A 13,906-nucleotide genomic window follows, 5' to 3' on the forward strand; every position below is an offset into this window, starting at 1 on the left:
TAACGTGGTTATCTTGCAACTATACAGTTGAGTACCTTAGATACTCATTCTGCATGTGGAGTGTAACTGTTCTCCCTCTAACAAACGTTTGAAGTATTCTTGTAACATTATTTTCTTGATGTTTAGACTTTGAAACAAGATGGCGTGGTAGAGTCAATGCAGCTGGATCTGGACCAGACAAATGAAGAGCTTGACAAATTGAATACAAGCCATTTAGAGGAAAGATCTCAACTTATTCAAGATCTCCAGAAACGTGAAAGAGAAATTGATACTCTTAAAGAAGCACTGTCCGAAAAAGACAGGGAGATGTCTGCCCTGTCTTTGAATATGACAGAATATTCTGAACAGGTTATCATCCTGAAGTGTCAAGTGCAATGCAAAGAGGAAGAAATACGAGGGATGGAAGAGGCTTTATCAAAGGCTGAAAGGGAAACTCATTTACTGAAAGAAGTACAAACAGCTGATGTAAGAGATGCAAGCGTGAAGATATCTGTCCTTTCTGAGCAGAGCAATACCATGAGACTAGAGCTAGAAAGAGTTCGAGTTGAGAATGAAGCTAAAACCAAAGAAAATGAGGAATTAATAAGACAAAGCAGTGAGAACAGCATTACAATTAAGGATCTCCGTTCTGAAATCAAGGCCAACAGTGTTGCATACCATAACAAGCTTGCGGAGTGTGAGTCACAAATTACTTTGCTGAAAGAACAAATTAGTAAGTCGTCTGAAAAGCTACAAGAAACCGAGGATAAGCAAAGGAAAGAAACGGAATATTTGAAATCTCAGCTTGAGGAAAACAATACTCAAAAGGAAAAATGGAACAATTTGCTTAAAGAGAAAGAGAGTAAAGCACAGACACTTGAAAATGAGTTAAAATCGGTTAAAGATTTGTACAACAAACTGGTATTGGAAGATGCCAAAAAAGATGAAGAGTTGGCCGAGTTGTCTAGGAAGCTTATGGAACATACTGAGCATCAGGAAACAATTAAAAAAGAATTACAAGCGAAACAAGAGTTCATTATTTCATTAGAGCAGAAGCTTGGGGTTTTGGAGCAGCAAAATGAAGAGACTAAACTTAAATTAACTGGAGATCTCAAAGCCAAAGAGACGTGTTGCAAAGAACTTAATAACCAACTAAATGAAATACATAAACAAATTAACAAAATGGAAATAGAGACATGGGAGAAAGCTTCAGCTAATAAGCAATTGCAGGCAGATCTTGAAGGGAAAGAAGAAAAATTGGCAGAGCAAATAAAAGCAAATGAATGTCTGAAAAAAAGTATAGATATGGTGGAAAAAGAGAAGGAACAGCTAATCGGCGAAAATGAGAATTTGTCCAAACTCTTGGATATAAAAGAGTGTGAATTGTTAAAGAAAATCCAGGCTGTGGCAGAAATGGAAAATAAGATATCTGTTAGCACTGCTGAGTATGAAAAAACTCTTTCAGTATTAAATTGTGATAAAAACAGTCTGGCAAAAGAGATTGAACAACTTTCAGCACTTGCTGAGCAAAAAGAAAATTCAGTTGCGGAACAGCTGCAGGAGAAAACAAAGGAATGTAATGTGCTAGCTGATCAGTTGTTTGAAAGCAAGGAACAGACACAACAGTTGCATGAACAAATGCAATCACTTCTCATTCAGCTGAAGGATACTAGAGACAAAGAAATAAAGAAAGAAGAAATGTTAAATAATAAGTTATCTGAATGCAGTAGCCTAATTCAAGAGCTCAGCCGTAGTAAGGAAGAGAATTTGCTACTGCAGGAACAAATTCAAAGCATAACTTTGGATTTTGAAACTGCAAAGAGGTCTCTAGAAGAGAAAATCCTTCAAAAGGATTCGTTACATAAGGAAATGGAAGAGAGTAGGCTTTGTATTGTAGAGTTGCAGGATGACATTAAAAATCTTAAAGATGAAAAAACAAGGTTATCTCAGTTGGTAGAGGAAAGAAACCTGATTGTAAAAAGTCAGGGTTCAGAACTTGAGACGTTTACTAGGCAAGTTTCTGAAAAAATGGAAGAAAATACAGTGTTAAATAATCAGCTCCAGCTGTTAAGCAAAGAAGTGGATGTGCTTCAGCATGAGAAGGAGGACTTGTCAAGCTTACTGAGCGAGAAGTCACGTGAATGTGAAGTTCTTCAGTCACAGCTGGTACAGCAACAGTCTGAAATTACTTCAGCAAGGCAACAAGCACATAGAGCAGCTCTAGAAAATGAAAAATTGAAAGTAGACATTGAAACAGTTAATGGTATGGTAATGAAAAAGTCAGATGAAGTAGCTGCTTTAACTTCACACTTGTCCCAACAAAGTCATAATATTTTAGCTCTGAAGGACCAAATTGATGGCCTGTTGATTGAAAAAGAAAACTTAAAAATTGTCTTTGGAGAAAAAGAAACTCTCCTTTCTGAAAAGGAGGCTTTGATTCAGCAAATGAAAGATAGTAAAATGGCAGGAGAAGGGCAATATATGCAGATCATTTCAAATCTGCAAAACCAAATACAAGCCCTAGGTATTGAAACCAGCCAGCTGAGGCACACAATGCAGGAAAAAGAAAATGAATTAAAGAAGCAAGCCCAAGAATTAAAGTTATTAAAAGATAAGTCTGAAGAGTCTGATGTACTTAGGGTTCAACTGTCTGAGAATATGGAGGTTATTTCTGACCTTCAGTATCAGCTTAGAAATGCGACAGAAAAATCATCCCAGTTGAATGATTCAATTGTGCAGAAGGATGAATCTTTAAAACAAAAGTTAGATGAATGCATCAGTTTAAAAGCACAGCTTTCTGAGGTACAGGAATCTTCTCTTTTGCAGGAGAAACGGTTAGAGCTTTTAGCCTCTGAAGCAGAACAATTAAAAGTACTTGTTTTGGAAAAAGAATTAACCGTCAACAATATTACATTATTCAGTGAGAATTTAAAGATACAACTTCAAGAGAAAGAGAATCAGTGTGACGTCTTAAAGAAACAGGTAGTAGAGCTGGAGGAAGTGAAGGTGAATTTACAAAAAGAGGTACAACATCAGAAGAATGTAATCGTTGAGATGGACCAGTCCTTATCAGAAAAGGAATCATCTCTTACAGAAAATAAAAGTCTCCTTGAAACTCTGAAGGAGAAAGCAAGGAAAGATGAAGAGAAGACAAATCTAATTTCTCAGCTCCAAAATCAGGTACACGAACTAACACAAGAACTACAAAAATCTAAAGAACTAGTCCATGAGAAAGAAAGTGCCTTTTTATCTCTTCAGGAGAAAATTGAAGCACAGTATGAATTAAAAACTGAGTTGAATGCAGCTCTTGAGAAAAAAGAAGTTGTTATTGCTGAACTGCTTGATTCTTTAAAGGAGAAGGATACCAGTATTCAGTTGGCAGATAGCAACGTTAAAGTTCTTTCTAGTGAGATGGAGGTTCTCAGAGAAAAATTAGAGGAGAGTGATACAGCCATGAAAAACCTTACTAAAGAATTTCAGGAAAAGAACGACACGCTTGATATTGATCAAAAGAAAATTGATTCTTTGACTGTTAAACTTGACCGTCTTAAAAGTGAACACCAGAAGGCACTAGAGCAACTAAGTGCACGGGAGGAGCTACTACAGCAAAAAGAATTGGCTGTGGAGTCTCTGCGTGTGAAGTGCACTGAACAGGCAGATAACATAGAACATCTAAACTTAGAGTTGAACAGTGTAAATTCCAAATTTTCTCAAGACTGCCATGACAACGCGCTTTTGATAGGTAGTCTGCAGCGTCAGGTGGAGTCTTTAGAGAAAGAAAAAAATCTGTTACAAGAAGATGCTGAAAAACTGGTGGCTGAAAACACAGAACTTACTGCATCTCAGAACAATTTGCAAAAGAAATTGGAAGAACTTCGAGAAACCAATGAAAAACTAGAAACCAGTGAGAATTATTCAAGAATGCAGATAGATGCTGTCAAACTGCAGATGAAGACTGAAAAAGAGAAGTTACAGATGCAGGTTAGTGTGAAGGGTGAAGAACTTTCTAAATTAGAACTTAAATTTGAAACTCTAGAACAGAGTCTGCGTGAGTCAGAAAACAAATGGGTGACAGAACTTGATAGGGCAACTTTACAAAATAATAATCTTACTGAGCAGTTGAGTGGTTTAGCAAATGAAATGAAATCAAAGGATAGCAAAATCCAGTCTTTGCAGCAAGAGCTGGATCTTATAAAAGAGGAATTAACTCGAAGTGTATCTCCATTACTTAGCAGTAGGCTTTTAAGTAAAGAAGAGGCGGCACAGACTTCAGATTCGGAACTGCAGCTAACTGATAGTAAAATTCAGTTGGAAAAACTCTCCGCTCTGGTAACCACTATTTTGAGCAAAGAAACAGAAGGAGAACAATTGCAACTGGCACTTTTAGAAAAACAGAAAGAAATAGACATCATGAAAGATGAATTAAAAAGTATGCAGGCACGTGAGAAGCAGAAGGAGTTGCTACATAATGATATTGAAAAGGTGAAGGACAAATACAAATCTGAAATTGAGTGTCTGTCAGAAGAAATGGTCACAGTCAAGGAAACGTTATGTAAACAACAGTCTCTCTTGCAAGAAAGGGAAGAGTCTTTTGCAGAAATAAATAAGCAGGTTGAATTTCTTCAAGACAAGATAAATAAATCAGAAGAAATAGCAAGAACCAGTCAAGAAAAGCTGCATGTCGAAGGTAACAAAGTAACAAGTCTCCTTGAAGAAATGGGAAAAAAAGATCAACTCATCGAAAACTTAACTTCCCAGGTAAATCAGCAGAAGGATTTAGTTTCTAGTCTAAGCCAGCAACTGAAAGAGAAGGACTGTTCTGTTACCCAGATCATGGAATCATTGTCTAATGAAATGCTTCATTTTTCTGAAGAGAGAAGTACATTAAATGCCAAACTGCAAGACCTTGAAGCTGTTCATAATAATTCTGTAGGAGAACTAAACCGAGTATTGCAGGAACTTGAGGACTGTAAGAAAGAATTGGAACACTCTCAGGTTACGTTGAGCAGTAGAGAAGCCATGTTTCAGGATTTAATGAATGAAAAAGAGGAGATGCAGTTTAATCTTGAGAAAATGGGCAAGGAAAAAGAGAATCTGAAAAAGAAACTTCAGGCAGCTTTGATAATAAGAAGAGATCTAATGCAAAAAGTTGGAAAACTAGAAAAGAGTGGACAGGAAGAAATAGAAAAAGAGCAAAAAAAAGCAGAGGAGTTGTTGAAGAAAGTTAATGAGTTAACAGACAAGCTGCAGCTGGTTGAAGTACTAAATAAAGATTTTGAGTCTCATCTTGGAACTTTGAAGCAACAACTTTTAGAAAAAGATGCCAAAATAACTGAGTTGACTGAAATTTTGTCTGCAAAAGCCTCTTACTTAGAGGAACTTCAGGACAATATTGCAAAACTGAATGATGTCATTGCTGAAAAACAAACTGTATGTGAACAGAACCTAAAATTTTTAGAGGAAAAGGACTGCATACTTGCTCATATGCAGTCTGTGTTCGATGAAAAAGCAAGTGCATATGAAAAGGAACGTTCTCAGCTGCTCTTGGCTCTTGAAAAGGCGAAGTCTGAAGTTAAGAAGGAAGAATTGTTGAAAAATTCCAGTTCAGAAGAGCCTGATTTAAGTGCTGATGATAGCACTAAGTGTCTGACCCCCAACAATGACATTAATGTAATGAGTCAATTAAAAAAAGAGAAAGAAGCCTTAGAGAGGGAGCTTTTGGTCCAGAAAGAAGATATTAAAAAAATTCAGAAAGAAAGGGAAATGCACACTAAACTTGCAGCAGATTTTGATGAACAAAAGAACTACCTTGAGAATCTCAAACAAGAACATAAAGCACTCTGGGAAATTCTTCAAACAAAATGTGAAGAACTGGAGTGTAATCAGTTAGAAAAGTACCCTCTAGGGAAAGAGCTGGCTTCACCTAAGGCAGTGCTGGGAAAAGAAGCAGCTGGTTTAAGGAATTTGGAGCCAGACAAACCAAGAAGCAAGGTTGAGGTTCCATCCTTAAAAGAGTCAGAAAACATGATCACTTTAGTGACAAGTAAAGACACTGAGTTAAAAGAGCTAAGAAGTAATTATGCAAAACTTGAGGAGGAAACAGAACTGTTAAAGAACGAGTTGAGAAAAATAGCAGTTGAATTTGGTGGTGAAAGGGAAGAAACAGTCAATATGAACTCTGTAAGACAGCAGGAGCAGTACCAGGAGCAATATAAGGGCAGCTTGTTGGAGGACATAAAGCAGCTACGGAAGAAGCTGAAAGCGTATGAGGCTGAAGCTATGGACACTAAGACAGCGCTTGAAAGTGTGAGTAATGAGAAAGAAGCACTTATGAAAAAGAATGAAGAGGATTACAAGATGAGCCAGGAGAAACTGCAGAGATTGAGAATTGAAGCTAAGGAGGAGGTTGCAGAAAAGAATGAGGAAATAGAAGCATTGCGTTGTTCAGTTAAAGATTTCAAAGATAAACTTGATCTGGAAAAAAAATTATTAAATGAAGCCATAATGCAGGGTGAAGAAGCAGCTCGCCATTACAAAACAGCGTTTGAAGAAACGAAGATTGAAAAAGAGAAACTTGTCAGTTGTTTAGAAAAGTCCAATTTGGAACTAACTGATATGAAAAAGGAGGTAAAACGTTTCAGTGAAGAAAACAAAAAACTGATGACAGAGCTACGTATGCTACATGAGAAGGCTGAGATGAGTAGACCTGTGGGGTCATGCAAAGAGCTTAAGGAAGAAAATGATACTGAAAAAGAATTGGGAGAGTTTTGTTCGGAAAGTAATTCCCTTCAAGGCAAGTTGCACGGTAAAGGCACCTGTTTTCAACTACCAGAGACTGATTACTCTGGGAAAACTAAACTGAGAGAAGCAACAGAATGTCACATCCAGAAACAAATGCAAATGATTGAAGAGCCACTGGCAAAAACTGCAAATGTAAATGATTCCAAACCACAAGAGCAAAGAACTGTATCAGAAGAGAAGTCCAGAGAGCACCTTCAAAGAAAATTACAGGCGGCTTTAATATCTCGTAAAGAAGCGCTGAGAGAAAATAAAAGTCTGAAAGACCAGATCGATAAGCTGATGTTGGAAAGAGAAGAACTGGTGAACAAGACAGGGATGCTCGAACACTTGTTAGAGCTTGGTAGAGAAAAACAAAGTTCAAGTGCTGTTGCTCCACTGTCTGAAGAGGAGAGCCTTGTTTCTGAAAATGCTAGGCTGTTGACTGAAAACGAAAACCTCAGCGCGGCATGTGAAAGCCTTAAATCCACCATGGAGACTATAGTTCAGGAAAAAGAGGCCTTTTCTTTCCAACTAAATACATTAAAAGATTCTCAGACAGTTGAATTAACAGGATGGAAGGCTAAACATAGTGAATTAAAGCAGGAGTATGAATCACTTCTTCAGGCATATGAGAATATCAGTAGTAAAATAGCAGATATGAGGCAAGTTATTGATCTCAGTAGAAAAGAGAAGCAAGAAGCTGTTCAAAGGCTCAGGGAAGGAGAATCTGAGAAGGAGGCTCTTGAGAAGCATTTACAAAAACTCGTTGATGAAAATGAGGTTATTAAGAATCAGCTGAAACAACTTGGCGAATCCAAGGAAATCGAAGTTGAGGAATTACAAAGTAAAGCAGAAAGGCAGATACGTGAGCAAGAGGCAAGGATGCGAGAGCACCAGGATCGTCTTCATGAACTCACTGAACAGAATCATCAGCTAATGGAGGAAAATGAGCAGCTGAAACAGACTTCTGAAAATTTAAAGCAGGCTTTAGAGAAAATTCAGAATGAAAATGATATCCTCCATAATAACATCACTGTAACCAAAGCAGCCTTGGGAGAGCTCCAAGTTCAAATGGAAGTGTACCAAAATGATATGCAATCTAAAATCAGTGATGCGTTATATGAGAATGAATCATTGTTAAAGGACATTAATGCGTTAAAGGATAAGCTCTCTGAAAAAGAGCAAGATGTGCTTGTCCTAGAACAAGAGAGAAAATTAATTTCAGAAAAAACGAAAGAAACTGAAAAATCTTTGGACCATAAAAATCATTGTCTAACAAAGCTGGACATGGAACGTAAAAGTCTTACACAAGAAATTGTTAGTCTAAATGAAAAAGTTAAGATTTTAGAGGATGATAAATGTCTGTTACAGGAAGAATTAGAAAATGTACAAGAAAGTTCTTGCAAAGTAAAGAACGAGAGAGAATTTCTTGAGACAGAATTGCTTAATCATGTTAAAAAGGTTGATCATCTTACTGATAGATTGAAATCAGCGCAGGTTCAGAATAACTTGCTGTTACAGCAACTGGAAGAGTTAAAAGCAGAAAAATGTAATGTGATCAGAGAAAAAGAACAACAGCAGTTACATCTTGTAAAAATGTTTGAGGAAAAGGTGAAAAGTGCTCAGAGGGATAATAACGGAAGTAAAAACAAAACGAAAGAGTTGCAAGAACTCTTAAAGGAGAAACAGCAGGAGATCAACCATTTGCAAAAGGATTCTATAAAGTTCCAGGAGCTGATCCTGGATTTGGAAAGATCTGTGAAGCTGTCACAGTCCAAAAGTGAAAAACTTGAAAAGGACTTAAGTAATACATCAGAAAAGCTTGCGAAGTCAAATGAAGAAATACATCATCTCAAGGGGAAGCTTTCTTCACAGATGAGCTTACTGGATCAGTCAAAGAATGAAGTGGACAGACTTACGGATGAGAATCGAAATTGGAGAAAAGAACTTAAGAAGAAAGAAGATGAACTACAAATTCAAAAGAAAGAATATGAGAGACAATTGGAATTTAATCTTCAACAATTAAAATCAGTTCACAAAAGAGAATTTTTGAATGTAGAGGAAAGACATGGTGCCCTTGAGAGAGAAAAAGATAGGGCAATTAGTGAGATTCGTGCTTTGCAGGAGGAAGTTAGCATTAAGGAGTCTCAAAACAAGAAACTTCAAGCAGATTTGAATGCAGCTTTGGCACGATTGGCTGCCTTTACGAAGTGTATGTCCTCTCTTCAGGATGACCGGGACAGGGTAGTCACTGAAATGAAAACCTGGGAAATGCAGTTCAAAGAGGCCATCCAAAATAAAGAGAAACAGATCGAAGACAGTAATAAAAGAATAATGACTTTAGAAGATGAATTGAAAGACAAAATTACTCAGATTCAAGAACTGAGTATCAAATATTCTGCGGTAGAGGAAACGAAGGATGAGCTGTGTTTGAGGCAAGAATCTGCTGACATGCAACGCTATGAAGAGCTCTGCAGAATAAAGGAAGAAAATACCTTTTTTCGTAACAGGCAGCAAGAATTGGAGAGTATTCTTCAGTCCAAAGAAGCAGCTTTGCAAGCACTCCTTAAAGAAAATAATTCTCTTAATCATCTCTTAGAGAATAGTAGAAGTGCAGGAAGAGAGATAAAATCTCTGGAAAGTAATTTTACAAGGCAGGAACAAGAATTGCAGCAGCTTCTAGCAGAGAAGGAAAAAATCAATGCTGAACTGCAAAAGCAGATTACCATTTCTGAGCAAATGAAGATCATGCTGAATAATAAAGACAAAGAAATTTCCTTGCTCATTTCTTCAAAAGGTGATGAAATTTCTGACTATCTGATTCAGGTACAGACTCAACACAGAAAACAAATCAAAGAGTACGAACTCCAGTTAAGGTCTTTGCAGACAGAGAGGCAACAATCTGAGGAGTCCTGTCAGAGGATGGAAAATGAATTGAGAAATCTCCAGATGAAAGCAGACAAAGCAGGTCAAGATAAGGCTGCAATTGCCAGTGAAATAGATGCCTTTAAAAAATCGATGTCATCTCTTCAGAATGATCGAGATGATATTTTTTCTAAATACAAAGAGCTGGAACAGCTTCACCGAGATGTCTTAAATCAGCGGGACAGTCTTCTAGTTGGCAGCGCAAGTGAGAATAACGCTTTGAAACAAGAATTAAGGATACTTCTCAATCAGATAGATGATCTTCATTCTGAAAATGCAATGCTAAGTGCACAGCTGATAAAATATAGGGAAGATCTTAACCAAGTTTTATCTCTGAAAGACCATCAGCTGAAAGACTTACTTAAGCAGAAATTGGATTGTATTAAAAGCCTTGAACAAGAAAAATATGATCTTCAGAAACAAATAAAAGACATGCAACTTTCCAATGAACTGCAAAAGGATACTGCTGTGTCTTTGGAACATGAAAATAAAAAATTAGTGTCTAAAGTAAATGATTTGGAATCTTTAGTTGCATCATTAAACAAAGAGAAACTTGTTTCTGAATCTGGAGGGAAACTGCTAACTAGCGATGGTATTCAGAACAAAGAATGTGTGTCAAATGGACAGTATGGAGACAACCTTCAGAAGAAGATTCAAGAACTCCAGAAATCAAGAAGTAGAAATACTAAGGGTGCAGATGGGGAATACAATAAGACTTTTTTGACACTTGAACGTGGAGATGAACCTGGTGCTTTTGCAGAGAAGATGATATTAGAAGTCCAGTCTCAAAATAGCGAGCTGAGGTCCCAAAATGAGGCCTTTGGGAAAGCAATGACTGCTCTGCAAAATGATAGAGAGAGGATAATAGAGGACTTAAAGGTACTTCAGAGCAAATACACTTCTGAACTCAAGACTGAAAAAAAGAAAGGAGATGAACTTGAAGCTGAAGTGGATGGCTTTAAATTGCATCTTATCAGTACGCTCAAAGAAAATGCTCTTCTGGATCAGGCTATTTTTGATGCTGCAGATAAGGTTACACTTGATCAGATTGCTGGTGAAATTGAAAATCTCTGTAGGACATTAGTCAGTCGAGAGATGGAGGTTACCAGGCTGTCATCAGAGTGTGGGAATTACGTTCACCAGATTGAAGCGTTTTCCAAGGCTATGGCCAGTCTTCAGGATGACCGAGACAAATTGCTGCAGGAACTCAGCAATCAGAAGGTAACTTCTGAAACAAAACAGGGCACAGCTTCATTTTCCATTGATTGCAACAGCATCAATGAGAGAAATTCTTTTAAAAGTAATTTGGATGCGCCTCAGAACAATAGGGAAAGATTGGTAAGTTTTAATTAGCTACATCGCTTTGTAGTTTTTTTCTTTATGCAGAGAATGCTTAGAGACATTATGGATTCTGAAGTTTTAACTTTTGTAAATGAGGGGAGTGTGAAGAAAACATTGTGTGACTAGAGGAGGCGTGCTTACAACTTGGGGAGTTTAGGTAATTATTCTGTTAAACAGGAGCAAATGGGGAAAGACCATTATTCTGTAATTGGAATTCAATCACTTAATAAATCTTCAACATGCAGCTTTCATTCCAGTTCACTAACCATGTTTATTAAACATAGGCTAAAGAAGGAGCCAGCCTTGCAGCTGTTGAAATATCAAAACTGAAGACCAAGGTTGATGATTTGGAGAAGGCATTGCATCAGACAAAAGCCTTCCAAGCAGAAACTGAGAGAGAGATTGCATCATACCAGAATGAGCTTGCTGGATTAAGGTATAAATGTTAAAATTAAGCGGTACGTGTGGCCCTTGTTTAGAATTCTTCAGTGACTTCGCAGCCTGACATAAAACTGACACGAAACCAAAATTATGTGTAGTTTTGCAGGAAGCAGGGTAAGAAGGTTTCTGTAATGTGCGAAATCAACTTCCACAGGGTTGTCTTTGTTTGTGGTTACCCTTGTACCTTCATGTAACAGTCTCTTGGTTTATGTAACGTTTCAAACAGTCTTAATTGAATGTTTTGTGTTCTGTTGGTGACTTGGATATACGGAACTACAGTTTAAGAATCTTATTTCAATGCTTGGTATCATATTCTCCTCTTAGAGTAACAACTGATACAGCTGAACATTCCCCCCCCCCCCCAAAATCTCTGGTTTTAAAAGCTGAGGTGCTGCATATTTGGCCCAACTACATATTGAAAATTAAATTCATTTCGCATTTGAGCATTATTTTTTTTAGATTTTAACGAGTTCGCTTCAGCACCGTTCACATCTTGCATCCTCTGTGACGAATAATGTGACACCTTGGGCCTCACTCTGTGAATGCCTCATAAGGTCTGCTCCAAAGAAGGCAGTAGGCATTTTTAAGCGGTGCTCAGTGGAGGCAGCTCAAGATTTGGTCATCTTAGACTGCTGTTCTAGTTCAAGCTTTTAAACTTGTGCAGATGAGTGAAGTGTGAAAGGATCCCTGATTAATATTTTTTTAACAGAAGTATGTGTTGAGAATGCTCACATGGTGCTCCCTATTTGCATATAACTGTTCAAAAACCATTATTTATTTCAGAAATAACAGTAAGTACAGCTTTATCCGTTTCACTGACTTGTGTGTAGTATATCTTCATTAACAGCTAGTCTAATATTTTATGTTCAGAATGGAAAAAAACCTCCTCCTCTCAGAGTCCCAGGCCCTGCGAAATCAGTGTCAGATGGCAGTTGCTGAGAAGGACCGACAGATTGCAGAACTACAGAAGCTGCAACAAGACACGATTGTTCAGAAATCGGTCTCTGCTGGCAGCAATTACCCTGTCAAGGTAAATAAATGAAATGTAGCAGGAGGCACAAACCTGCTGCCATCAGTTTATTGTGTTAAATGTGCAGCCTGCTTCCAAAAGAGCCATACAGCATGTGACCGTGAAGTGTGGCAGGCTGGGGAGTGCCTTGCCTGTGTGTCCGTGGTGCCTGGGGTCGCGTCAGCAAGTTAGAGCTGTTCCGAGCATATGAGTCGCAGTTATTAAAACCGCTCTTTAATGGAGTCTGATCAATGGATCAACTTCTTTTAAAGAAAAATCATGAGTTTCTCATATGTTGACTCTTTTTTTTGGTCGTTTTTTCAAAATGGGCTTTCATATTTTAATTTGTACTTACAAAATAGCTGTTGTTTTACAAGTCATGAAAATTGTACATTATTGTGTCTGAAAGTAATTTTTGAAAGGTGTTTTATATTCATCTGGCTTTTTCTGTGTTTTCCCTTTTTTTTTGTGCTTCATGCTATTTGCAAGTTAAAAAATAAGTTGCATTGCCTTTTCATGGTAATTTTTATTGGGTTTTTTTATCCAATGGAAATATTGAGGTTGAAAACACGTAAGTAGAAGATTATTTTTTTATGTATAAAGTCTCTTGCAAATGTGGTATTAACTTGTGGGAAGGAAATGATCTTGTGAAAAGGAAATTATTATGTGGTCCATTTGTCTATGTAGTGTTGGAGCTGAATATTATTGCGAGAACTCCTGTACCATTCACCCAGAGTATGCTAATACTTTCTAAGGTTTTAGAAACCGCCTCCCTTGCTGGAAGTGCAGATAAACCAGAGGAAATGAAACATGTCTTAGCTGAGAGGAATCAGCTTCAGAATGAACTGCAGCACTGTCTTCAGGAGATGCACCAGAAGGATCTGCATTTCCAGCAGATTAATTCAAAGGTAACTTAGAACAACAGCTGTGATCCTAAACAGCTCGTGTGAGTCTGAGCTGGTATCGACATGAAAGTATTGCTAAATTGGCGGTGTCTTGGATAACTGAAGGTTTGCTTCAAAACTTAGATTCTTCAAAACAACCCTGTTGGCTCAGACTAGAAATTGCGAACTAAATGTCAGTGTTATCTGTCAGGCTTTCCTGACTTGTTATTTGACTGAGAGCGCTTTGTTGGGATCTGCATTCTGAAGACGTTGATGGGGCACTGCTGAACTTCTGCTCAAAGTAAAATACTTCCATTATAGACAGGAACAGGTGTCTCTCTCAGCTGGAACAAGATTTTAGCTATCTTATACCAAATTTTGAGTACCACAAAAATGTTTCCTTACAAATGCTTGATGAACACTTTTGTGGCTGCTCAGACGGTAAGAGCGTGTGTGTCTGCGTGCGCATGTGTGTTTGTGTTCGGTTTTGTCCAGAAGAGTTTGTAAAGGTACTTGGAAATGCCCTTAACCTTTGTGTGGCCTTGGA

General features: G+C 37.7%; 1 protein-coding gene across 1 annotated transcript in view; it reads left to right on the forward strand.

Annotated features, from left to right (window-relative positions):
- Window positions 1-13,906, forward strand: part of LOC104350765 (uncharacterized) — a 41,842-nt gene that overhangs the window by 23,570 nt on the left and 4,366 nt on the right. The window contains exons 22-25 of the mRNA XM_086472454.1: window positions 127-11,022; window positions 11,310-11,461; window positions 12,337-12,496; window positions 13,231-13,383. Coding sequence (XP_086328580.1) covers window positions 127-11,022; window positions 11,310-11,461; window positions 12,337-12,496; window positions 13,231-13,383 — 11,361 coding nt within the window. The remainder of the gene's footprint in view (window positions 1-126; window positions 11,023-11,309; window positions 11,462-12,336; window positions 12,497-13,230; window positions 13,384-13,906) is intronic.

The sequence above is a fragment of the Leptosomus discolor genome, chromosome 12 (genome assembly GCF_034619465.1).
Source record: "Leptosomus discolor isolate bLepDis1 chromosome 12, bLepDis1.hap2, whole genome shotgun sequence".
In the NCBI taxonomy this organism is placed as follows: Eukaryota; Metazoa; Chordata; class Aves; order Leptosomiformes; family Leptosomidae; genus Leptosomus; species Leptosomus discolor.